The sequence below is a fragment of the Perognathus longimembris genome, chromosome 9 (genome assembly GCF_023159225.1).
Source record: "Perognathus longimembris pacificus isolate PPM17 chromosome 9, ASM2315922v1, whole genome shotgun sequence".
Taxonomy (NCBI): domain Eukaryota; kingdom Metazoa; phylum Chordata; class Mammalia; order Rodentia; family Heteromyidae; genus Perognathus; species Perognathus longimembris.
In genome coordinates, this window is record NC_063169.1 from 28638256 (window position 1) to 28651070 (window position 12815).

The window sequence follows — 12815 nt, forward strand, 5'->3', positions numbered from 1 at the left end:
GCTATACCTGATAGTTTTGATAGGTCTGCCTTTTGCTTCCACAGAGAATGTTCTTGTCCTAAATAAGGCTTGTCCTGAGAATGCCCCAGTAAATTTTCTTCTGGGTATAATAGTAGCAACAGGTGAAATGTACTAATGCCCACAAAGCTGTTTTTATTTATTTATTTATTTATTTATTTATTTATTTATTTATTTATTTATTTATTTTTTTCTCAGTTAAAAGTTTAATAGACACTACCAAAGATTAATGGACATTGGTTCCCCCTGCTAGGCCATCATACACATCAGATGACCTGCTCCACAGCACAACTAAGGCTTATCTTCCCAACCCTTACAGGGAAGATATGTATAGAACCACACCTCATCTTGTATTTTAAACACGAAAAAAGTAGAAGAGTGACTTTGTTATTATGGCTGACTACTACAGCCTGACACAAATGATCCAGTGTTCACTTCTGCTTAGAGAAGTATTCTTTGCTCTTCTGAACATCAGGCTTGATGGTATTGCCGCCAGGCTTCCAGCCAGCTGGGCATACTTCCCTATGTTTGTCAGTGAACTGGAAAGCCTGAACTAGTCTCAGAATCTCATCCACAGAGCGGCCAACAGGAAGGTTATTTATAGTAATTTGCCGAAGGATTCCCTTATCATCAATGATAAAGAGGCCCCTGAATGAGATACCTTCATCAGACTTCAAGACTCCATAATCCTGAGCAATGGTGCGCTTGGGATCTGAAACCAAGGGAATGTTCATGGGTCCCAGCCCTCCTTCTTTCTTGGGTGTGTTGATCCATGCCAGATGACAGAAGTGAGAATCCACAGAAGCAACAATCACTTGACAGTTGAGTTTCTTAAATTCTTCTACTCTATCACTGAAAGCAATTATCTCTGTAGGACACACAAAGGTGAAGTCAAGAGGGTAAAAAAAGAACACAACATACTTCCCTTTGTAGTCAGAAAGGCTTATGTCTTTGAACTGACCATCTGGCATAACAGCCGTGGCTTTGAAGCTGGGGGCAGGGTACCCAATTTTGGCATTTCCTGAGGACATCTTGCTATCAGCTACTTACTCTTGCGGAGTCACAGATCTCAAAACCAACACCGCAATGCAGCAGGAAGAGGATGCCACAAAGCTGTTTTTATATAATCATGTATGTGGTAGTGATTTAACTTTGAGTAGACACTCTGAACTTAAAAAAATGTACAGAAAGAAAAGGAACAATTTAAGAAGCAGATTTGAAGGGTGCAAATCAGCTAAGCCTACCTCAGAAGAGAGGGGTATGTGGAAAGCATGGGAAATATTTTCACTGCTGTTAGGAAAGATATGCTTTGGAATTATAGCTAATTCAAAAGCTGAGAATGTCAAGACTTAAGAACAATATGTTTCTGGTCCTATGCACATCTCAAAGACACAGTCTTTAAAATTATTAGATGTTTCAGTCCAGAAAACTGTCATGAGTGGCTATTTTACTAGCACAGGTGTTGGTGATATTGAAGGCAGCCTACCTGGAGGTACAGGTTTCTTGGGCCTGAGATATTTATGAACAAGTGGCACTGACAAAAGCCACCAGGTTTTGGGAAAAATGTCTTGAGATCGGGCCAATGGTGGGAAAATGAAAAGGCAAAAGCAGGAAAGAGTGCTGTTGGAACAAAAGATTGCTGCCTATCTGGGTGTTCTGAGTTCACAGTGTTGGTGTCTATGTCTCATGAGCCTAAGTTCCTGGGCAGAACCAAGTCTCAGTGTGTAGCAAGTGAGGAACAGGGAAGAAAGGTTCAGAGGGGAAATGAAAACTCAGAGTTCCATGGATTTTCCTACATGGGCTGGCTTCAAATTATAATTCTCAGACCTCAACTACCAAAGTAGCTAGGATTATAGGCATAAACCACTGGTGCCTGGTTCATCTAGAAATTCTAATGGGAGGGTTTTTTTGAGGCATATTTTACACTATTAATTTTTTTTATTAGTTAGATTTGTAGAAATGTCTGTTGTGCTAGTCAAATGTCAAATTATTAATTGGCATAATTTGAGGTGGAGAATAGAATGAAGGCTAAAGGTTTTGGTTCAGATTGGAAAAAATGGTCAGGAAATTACATTAAAAGTCCTTCCTATCTCAGAGTTCTCTCTAGAGACAGAAACTAGCAACCATCAATGCCACAATTAATTGGAGAAGAATAAACAAAAGAATGTGTGGTAGATGAAACCACATTAGAAGGTGGAGACAGGTTTGATAAATCTGATAAATGGTTCTTTGCAAACCCTTTTGGGTCAGCCACAGAAACCCTGGTTGCCCAAAGTTTGATTGGCTGATAAATAGCTCAAGAAAACAAGAAATAATATGTGGGGCAGGAACCATTTTCTTCTTTTCTTTACTTTCATGTTGGCCTGTTAAATAGGACTTTCGCCCTGAAGAAAGTATTAGAGATAGCTTCTGTTCCCTTTTACAACTTTTTCAGCTACAACTTCGGAAGGAACAGTCTCAAGGAATCTAGATCTCTGCCTTTATTCTTTAGCTGTTCAATTTTTGAGTTGTTATGGTCTTGTTATAGAAATGTTAGCCTCAGGCCCAAACTCCAGCATTTGACATGTCAGGTCTATTTAAATGAAGACATGTAGAAGTCAGTTGGTGGAAGCAATGTTTAATTAACATTTCACGTGCACACTGAATGAATAGGAACAGTGTGTGTTTCAACCTGTCTTCCCCATACAGATATTTGCTTTAGGTTTGGATGGAGGAAGAACTAGGGGCAAGGGGAGCGAGGTATGCATAATTATTAAATTATCCCACTCACAAGTGTGTTTTTGTGGTCACAAATAGCCTGGCTGCTCATTGTCTTATGACTGGTCAGACAGTAAGTCATTGCTGCCTATGGTGGGTAGTTTTGTCTCCTATCACAGGATGTTAAATCATCAGATCTTGATAGGGTCCGGGATCAAAGGATGAGACTGACCAAATGCAAAAGTATAACACAGTTAATTTCACATCAAGCATCGAGATCACTGGCTGACTGCCTGGGACCAGGGCCATCCCCTTGAGGAATGACCCTTCCCTTATCTTCACAGGCTACTTTTAAAACAAAGTAACTGCAAACTGCAATGCCAACAGCTGCCCTTTAACACCATTGGCTCACACTAGGGAAATTCCAGCGTGGGTTTCCCTGATTGGCTATCCACCCATTCAGTTACCTATTTTGGCTTTGATATTGGGAACTGGCCTCCTTATCAAGAACTGACAGCAGGTGGTCACTGTAGCATTGATGCAAAGGGTTAATGCAGGGGATAGAGAAAGTCACAAATGGGTTAAGCAAGCCATTTACAGAAGCAGAATATTGCGGTCAAGCTGACCTAGTACCAACTTTATTTGAACAATTGCCACCATGTTTTCCCACTACCACTAAGCAGGCTTGAGTGGGCTAAAACAATCTCATACTCAATCATAAGTAAACCAACCCAACAGTTACCATGGCATTTCCACTGCTATTATGGTTATTTCCATAGTCTATGACTATGATCATTTTTACTGTCTGTTACCATGGTTGCTACCCAGGTACAGAGGGGAACAAGGGCTCCCTATATTTTAAATGTCAAACTACAAAAAACTAGTCTCATGGGTGGTGGTGCAGCCCTCTAGCATGGAGTCATCACCAGGGTTTAGAAGCTGTTATAATTTTAACACTAAAACTTATATTTAGTCACTCAGGTTCTCAGGTTAGCCCTTACAGTCTATCTTTCCTGAATTTTAGAATTGTTGAAAAGTAATTGCAGTAGAGAATGGTTCAGAACAAAGAATATAGATACAAATCAGAGGTTGAGATGCTGGGTTTTGGGTAATTTATGGATCTGAGTAAGGAGTCAGTGCTTTTCATCAAAAGCAGTGGTTAACACAAACAAGAACACACTAAAGCCACCAGCACAACAATGTTCATCACATCACAATTTGTCATAGCTAAAATATGGAACCAACCCTGATGCCCCTCCATAGACAAATAGATCAGGAAAATGTGGTACATATACACAATGGAATTTTATGCCTATATCAGAAAGAATGACATTGCCCCATTCGTAAGGAAATGGAAGGACTTGGAAAAAATTATACTAAGTGAAGTGAGCCAGACCCAAAGAAACATGGACTCTATGGTCTCCCTCCTAGGGAATAATTAGCATAGGTTTAGACTAGTCACAGCAGAAGAACACAAGAGCCTAATAGCTATGTTCTTATGAATGCATAAGATGATGCTAGGTGAAATGAACTCCATGTTATGAAAATGACTGTTATATCACTGTTGTAATTACTTTCAACATGCCACGTGAAACCATAGCTTCTATTGTTGATGATCCTCTTGTATCCCCTTCCTGTGGTTGTACCCACACTATCACTCTACCTTATCTGAGTACACTGGAAACTGTATACACTGGTATTAGAACTAATGAAGTGAAAGGGCATATCAAAATCGAGAGACAAAGGATAAAAAGACAAATGGCTCCAAAAGCATTTGGTGTAAACCAACTGAACATCTCATGGGGGGAGAGGGAGAGGGTGATAGGGGAGTGGGGAATGAGGGAGGAGGTAACAAACAGTACAAGAAATGTACCCAAGGCCTAATGTACGAAACTGTAACCTCTCTGTATATCACTTTGACAATAAATAAGAAAAAAAGTTTTTTAAAAAAGCAGTGGTTAAGCATCTGTTATAGTCTTTGCTGTTGAAATAAATCATAAACTATTAAGCCAGGAAAATGTATTAGTTCAATATGTTATTTATATCTATTTCCCAGACTTGATTCTTTTTTTTCCCCTCACATTTTATCTTCTCAATACTTTAGAATCATGTGAAAAATGTGAGTTCCTCTATATCCCATTCATCCAAATTGGAAATTCTAAATGATGACATTTTCCCCAATTAGTTCCATCCTCCTTTATGCTGGTGACTTATTTGAAAACAGGGAAGTTGGCCAGCCTTTCTTGTGGTTTTCTATTTGACTTCGATGCTTGCTGCCTTGGACTACTGGAGTTGAACCTCAGAAAGGTAGGAAAGGTGAAGACTTGACTGAATTCAGTGTAAACCTGTAATCCAGACTTGATTCTTATAAGGATGTTTGGTTCTGCTTGTAGATTGTGTCTTTTTCTTGAACTGTAATTTCCTTTCAGTATCTACCTCAACTTCTTGGTTGAATGTGTGCTGGTCTTAAGTATTGCTTTTATTTTATTGCTAGAGTATAAGTAAGCACTTGCCTGGGTACTAAGTTAATAAGTTTGAATGGACCATTGGTCCATCTTGTTATCCTCAAAATTTGGTTTTATAGATGTATGCAGACATACTGATTTACCACAGTCAAGCCTTTGTATACTATAAGGCCTGGGCACTAGCAGTTTTATACTGTCTTATATTCTAAAAGTTCTTATAAATATGCAAACCAGAAATCAGAAGGCAAGTAGCATGAGTGAATCAGAAGGCAAGTAGCATGAGTGGATCAGAAAAGAGTAAAAGAGAGTTGAGAAATGAGATGAAATCAAGGTTTGTTTAGGACACAAAATGAAGGTGAAGGCACGCTACACTCACTATTCTTGGGTCACAGTTTACCTTTGAGACTTGTAGCAGCTAATTGCTCAGAGAAACACAGAAAAATAAAATTTGACTGGAATATGACAAAACACAAAAGAGTGATACCAATTATTAAAATTTTCTGATTCCTGAAGTTCTTGATGTCTGTGTTTTTATAAAGACCATTCTCAGGAATGTAACGCACTATGAATAATATTCTCATGGTAAGACAATCAATATCCTAGGTTTGTTTCTCTGTCAGTCTTTCAGTATTTTATTGACTTCATTTTAGGCACAGTAAATTCAGTAGGAGCAATTCTGTAGGAACTAGACAATATGATTGAGTTACACAGCTACTAGGTTCAACTAAATTTAGCACAAATGGAAGTTTACAATTTCTGGATTGCTTCTTCAAAGTTTAGAAAAGCCTTGACAAGTCTTAGACAAGTCTTCTCTCAATGGAATTCAGATAGTTACTAAGAGCAGAAGGCAGGAGGTTATGATTAGGAGTTCCTTGAATATACACAACCTGTATTGTTTAAGTTCAGAATCTTATTCCTTTACAGATAGGCAAGATGAAAATAGTTCTGACTTTCTTTTTTCAGATTCGAAGATTCTAGTAATGATCACATTTCTTCATACACATGGGCCCAAGTAGTTCACTTGCACAAGAAAATATTTTGTGTTGTTTAACAACAGTAAAAAAAAAAAAAGAATGATGCAAGTAACAAAGTTCTAATTTTCAACATCTAAGTACAATAATTTTAGCCTAGAAATTTTCTGAGGTGGATACTGGAAAAAATTAACTCAGTTATAAAAACAATACAGTAAATATCTATGAAAGCAACTAGCTTTGTATATATGAATATATATATACATATATATATATATATATATACATGATGTGTGTGTATGTATGTGTATGTATGTGTGTGAGAGAGACAGTCTTGCTAAACTTTTCAGGAAAAAGTTCCTAACTATAAACTGTTACCATAACAGATTTTAATGACTTGACCTGCTCTTATAGGGCTATAAGATATAAGCCCATTAGAATTTGGATAATAGCTATTAAAAATGAAGAAATCTGTTTCAGAATAATGAACATATCATTAACAGCTTCCCAACAGTAATTAGATCAAGGCACACTTTCTTACCATATTTTACGTCTAACTCCTAATTGATTATACTAATTAATTCTACATTTTTACCAAGTTATTTTAATGAAATTTAGGTTTATCTAACAGCATAGTTCCTCCTACATGATTTAAAGCATGTAAATTCCATCTCCCCATCTTTCCTGACTTTCAGCATAGGAGTTATTCAGTTCAAGAGGTTTCAAGGGTCTTTCTTAATCAGAAAAGTAAAATGTCTTTCAGGTTAGATAAGTCTTCTGCTCCTGTTAGCTTAAATAGTGTCACAGGCACTTTCTGAGAAGCAATGGTCCCTGGGACATGGATGTTTAACTTTTCATCCCCTAGAATGAAGGCACAACAGGAAGACTAGAAGCTTAGTATCATCAGTTGACATCTTCTATAATACTATCTTTATGTCATAATAGGAAAGATAATAGTGGAAGTTGGGTTATTGGATGAATAAAAAGCATTTGGACTTTTGCATCAGAAAATAGATTTAGGGCCTGGGGCACAGAAAGGACCCTCATTTGATAGAGACCAGTCAAAGCCAGGAGTAGGTTCAAGGCAATTTTCATAACATACAAATCCAACTCTTCCATTTTGCCTTTTAATATGGCAAGTTACTAGGTACTTTTTTTTTTTTTTTTTTTGGCCAGTCCTGGGCCTTGGACTCAGGGCCTGAGCACTGTCCCTGGCTTCTTCCCGCTCAAGGCTAGCACTCTGCCACTTGAGCCACAGCGCCGCTTCTGGCCGTTTTCTGTATATGTGGTGCTGGGGAATCGAACCTAGGGCCTCGTGTATCCGAGGCAGGCACTCTTGCCACTAGGCTATATCCCCAGCCCACTAGGTACTTTTTTGACATCAGACAGGTATCTTTGATTTTTTTTATTGTTAATCATGTATTTGTGATGTTAAAATGTCTTTATTAATTTCATTGACACCCAGATTTGTAAAAATGTTCACATATTGCACCTTAAATTTGCCTTTCAGCAAAATACTATTGCTTCTTTTATCCTAAAGCATTATAAATGTTTGAAGACTGCACCATATTATTCAGTAATTCTCCTGCCTCAAGTTCTTTTAGGCACATTTCAGCACATCATGGACTCTAGACCCTTTCATTCTTTTTGAAATGAAGGACTAAAGATGTATGCCAATCAGCAAAATGAAGAGCACTATATTTTTACATCGTTAAAGGAAAAATAATGCAGAATCAATTTTTATATATTAAAATTTACCTCCTAGGAGAACCAATGCAACAGCAATGCTTACAAAATTATATGCTGCAAACCAACTGTACAACTTAGAGGGGGATTGGGGTGGGGGGAAGGTGGGAGAAAAATGAGGGAGGACATTACAAGTTTGATAAGAAATGTACTTACTGCCTTATGTATGAAGCTGTAACCCCTCTGTACATCTCTTTGACAATAAACAAATTAATTGATTAAAAATTTACCTCCTGACTTGATTATTTTGATAGGCATCCATATTTCTTAAAGGCTTAACAACATACTAATATTCAAGAACATGCTGTATAGCCTCAAAGAGAAGTTTTTAGTAGACTTATTTCCTATAATTCACACTCATAATAGAAACAAACATGTTTACATATTAAATTCATCAACTGATTAACCTAAAATTCTTTAAATTCACCTAACAGGCAGTTGGGGTTTGACTGAGAGTCAATGGGTGTCAACGAGCATGGACAAGTTTCAGACCTTGACCTTAAGCTTTCCTGAAGAAGGATCCAATTGATTGGATAGTCGTGCACACTATCTGTCATAGGTTATAAAGAAAATCCACAGAATTCACAAGAAAACAGAGGAGGCACATCTTATCCAACCAAAAGGATCAAAGAAAGCTTCTAAAGGAGATAACAATTGAAATGCAATATTAGGAAATTGGTGAAACTTAATGGAGAATAGAGAAAGAAAATTATGAGAGGAAAGCAACCAAATGTTGCTTCTCAGGTTGTGAGTGGGTTAAAGAATGCAAATTGAATGTGAAGAGCTTGGCCATGCCCAAACTATTCAAATCTACATCAATTACATTTAAGAGTTCCTGCTTTGTTCTAAAAATCTTGAAAACAAACAGGTATCTTTGTTTAAAGGTCCCTTCATCTAGCAGCTTTTCTATAGCCATTTTTCTCTGAAAATTAAAAAGAAGGGTCTCAAACTTGGTGTATTGCTTCTCCATGTGTCTAGTATTCTTAGACAAATATTTTGGAAAATAAAGGCACGACAAAAGTATTTTTGCTATGTAAATGGAATAATGGGTAAAATATGATCCTTGTCTTATATTTTGGAAGTTTATTCAAATAGGCTATTTTGAAATATTTGCTGCATAAAAACCACATTGAGAATGAGGAAAATAGTCATATTTTTATCATTTGATACACAAACAGATTCTGTGTTAGAAAGAGTAGGCAGAATGTTTACAGGAACAAACAACAGAAGTCTCATCTCTAATGACTTGAAAAATAAGATTTCTTTTTTTTTTTTTTTTTTTTTGGCCAGTCCTGGGCCTTGGACTCAGGGCCTGAGCACTGTCCCTGGCTACTTCCCGCTCAAGGCTAGCACTCTGCCACTTGAGCCACAGCGCCGCTTCTGGCTGTTTTCTGCATATGTGGTGCTGGGGAATCGAACCTAGGGCCTCATGTATCCGAGGCAGGCACTCTTGCCACTAGGCTATATCCCCAGCCCGAAAAATAAGATTTCTTTACCTCACATTTTGAGGCCATAGGAAGGACAGATGTGAACTCACTTCAGGTTACCTCTGTCCTGATCACAGTTCTGCACACCACCCTTTTCTGTATATTGATCCCATCCAGATGTTACATAGAAACTAATTTTCCATAGAGGAGTATTTCCTAAAGAGCTGAGCGCCATCTCAATGCCATTCCATTCTGGCTTCATTGGAATTACCTGGAAACTTGTCAGTTCCCACTTCTGGCGTTCTGAATCAAAATCCCTGTGAGCATTACCAGTGTTCAGTGTTTTTAACAACTATTCCAGGTGATTCTTGGCTGGCCATTTTGGAAATCACTGGCTCAAATCAGTAATTCTAAATCCTAGACATATAGGAGAATCACCTGAACAGCTTTAGAGACATACTAGATGCCACAGTGCCACACTGAAGCCATCTCCAACACGGAAGGAGGAACATTGAGAAGGAAATAGGATGGACTCTGGTACTTCCCAAGTTTCTGTGTAGAGAACCTTTGGTTTATACCATAGTGACTTATTCTTCAACCTGAGGCGAGACTTTATTGAACACATAACTATTATCTGAGAGTGTATGTCTTCCCAACACTCATATGTTGAAATCCTAGCACCTAGAGAGATGTCTTTGGGAGGCAAAGCTTTTGAGAGGCAATCAGGTCACCAAGCAAGCCAAACAAGTAAAGCCAAGCAAGTGCAAGGCCTTAACTTCAAGCCTTGGTAACTGAAAACAAAAGTGCAATCAGGTTAGCATTGAGGAGACAGCAGTCTATGCACTACAAAATTGGCCATCATCAGACACCAAATCTGTTACCTTGAACTTGAACTGCCCAGCCTATATAACTGTGAGAAATAAAATTCTGCGGATCATAATCTTCTTAGTCTGTGGTATTTTGCTATAGTCACCTGAAAAGAATAAGACATTACATTTGGAGAAAGATAGATATCTGCAGAGAATATGGTCTTGGTTGTAAGAATTATGATTGTTGGGTATTACCCAGTATTGCCTTCCACAAATTCCATATTTGTAATCACAGCCCACAATGAATTCACACTTTTTTACTCTTAATTTTATAGGGTATTTTTATGTTGTTACATGATTTTATTTTATAATTATTGTCTTAGTGTCTACCCAATAACTTGAACTATTTTTGAAGTTGAAGTGTATGCAATTTTCATAAATTTGAGAAATAGTCATGAAGACTACAAGAGACTCGTGTTAGATAAACTTAAAATTACCATAGAAACAGTCTGTGTTATCAGAAATACTGCAGACACGTATATGATGATGTGTCAAACACCAGCAAAACAGAGCTTTTGGGAACCAAGCTGAGTGTTTTTCTACCTTCCCTGATGACAGAACTTGTATGGAAATAATCCTAAGTAAAAAAGAAAAGCTGTAAGATTTTTTTCAGCTGTACTCTATAATTAGTAGACTAGTAGCTCTTTCAGGTAGGAGATGATGTGTCATGATTCATGCTGCACAGTTAAATATTTGGGAGTTCAATACTAGATATTTCCTGACTCTTTGCCGACAAGGATCTCAGTTAAGGGGAAAATGATCAATAGATAAACTAAAGACTAGATATCAACTAAGCCCCCAGTGACATGCCTGTATAAGAGCACATGCTAGAGGCTGCACAGAAAATGAAGAGTAAGACATGAACCGTGCTCTCTGGCATTTGTGCTATTGTAAAGAGATGAGTCAGTATAGATGAAAAGGTAGTAATTCAAGGAGCCACACAAATGACTAGTAAGAGACAATGCATTTACCTAGTCACTATTCCCAACTGTGAAATTAAAGAAGACATTTAGTAGAAGGCTGTGAGTTAGGATGATATGGGATAAAACCAAAGAGGACTGGTTTCAGTAGGATTCCGTAAGGTAGATGATAGTCACATCTACATAGGGAAGACTACAAGGTGGTGTGACAGGTCTGGAGAAGCTACATGCAGAAGAAAGTGCAAAGGCTCTTAAGCCCCAAAGAAATGAAGTCTATTCCTATTATGCTTCTGATTAGGAACATCTGGCATTTTGCATGTAAAATATGAGCCAATAATGATTCACTTTACATAAATGGAAACCTGTACAAAATGGGGCTAGAAACACAGCCATGGCCTGGGTGGGTCATGGAGGTGTTTGTGAGCTATGAGAACACCTTTTGTTTTTTCATGCATCAGTTTTCTTATCTACAAAACTGGGATAAAAGAATGTAGCTCAAAATAGCTTTATGGCCATTATATTAGCACAAACATGGCATATACTCAATGCATATTTTCTCTTTTTTAAAGGAGTTATATCTATTTAGGATCAGACTGTAAACAAAACAGCTATAACTCTTTTGCAATTAGTGGTATTCAGTTAACAGACAACAATTATTTCATATAAGTTTCATCAGAGACAACTGAAGATGAAAAATTTACTGTCCCAATATCTGACTAGTTTGTGCTGTGCACCGAGTCTGCTTTCAATTTCCATGCCAATTTACAATCTCCATACTGTATGAGTCAAGGTTAGTGGCTATTGAAAATAAAGACAATTTGTAGTGTGTTAACTACGTACACACAAAAGTCTGTACAGTTTAAAAACAAATTCTACGCAGCCTTAAATTTCATTTTTTTTTCTTTAAAAGGAGTGAGTTGGTACACCTTGAGTTAAATACACAAGAAAAAAACTGAGTTAGAGCAACTTATCATTTTCTTCCTCTTCTTTCTGATTCTTTTCAGCTTTCACAGCTGTTTATTGCTGCATTAGGTTTGCCTCTAGCTTGTTAGGCAGCAATATCCTTTTCCTATTTTTCTGTCAGCTTAGTAGCCTTTAGGCAATGGCTGCTTGTCATCAGCAATGGTGAGTTTCCGTACCTCTCCCGGTTTTGTTGCAACATCACCAATCCACAGGCCAGGAAGTTTGTCTTAGGTTTTAGAGCAATACTTCCATCAGAACAAAAAGACTAAAGAAAGCCTTTTGGGCACATTGGGGTTCTTGAACTTCTTTTTTGCTTTCCATTTAGAATGGATGTAGCTTTCCATTTCTTTCTCTCTCTTTTTAAAAATTGTACAGGTTACATTTATTACATGCAGTATACAATACAGAAAAATCTGTCAATATATTTTACCAAGGAAGGGTGAGGGTATTTTTTGCAGTAAATGTGATGTAGGTTTTAAAGTAAGAACACTTGATAGAGTTAAAAACCCTGGGCAGTATGCCTTTTTTTTTTTAAACTTTTTTCTTTACTGTCAAAGTGAAGTACAGAGGGGTTACAGATTCATGTGTAAGGCAGTGAGTACATTTTTGTTCAACTTGTTACCTCCTCCCTCAGTTTTTCCCTACCTCTCCCTCTCTCTTTCCCTCTCCACCTCCCCTCCCCCCGCCCCAGTTCTGCAGTTGGTTTACACCAAATGGTTTTGTAAGTATTGCTTTTGGA

The 12815-nt window shown here is 37.6% G+C and overlaps 1 protein-coding gene across 1 annotated transcript; it reads right to left on the reverse strand.

Annotated features, from left to right (window-relative positions):
- Window positions 1-204: 204 nt before the first annotated feature.
- LOC125357155 (peroxiredoxin-1-like) lies at window positions 205-1090 on the reverse strand. The gene has a single exon (XM_048353875.1). It carries the CDS (start codon window positions 1047-1049, stop codon window positions 450-452), a length of 600 nt encoding a protein of 199 aa, XP_048209832.1. The 5' UTR covers window positions 1050-1090; the 3' UTR covers window positions 205-449.
- Between the last annotated feature and the right edge of the window lie 11725 nt (window positions 1091-12815).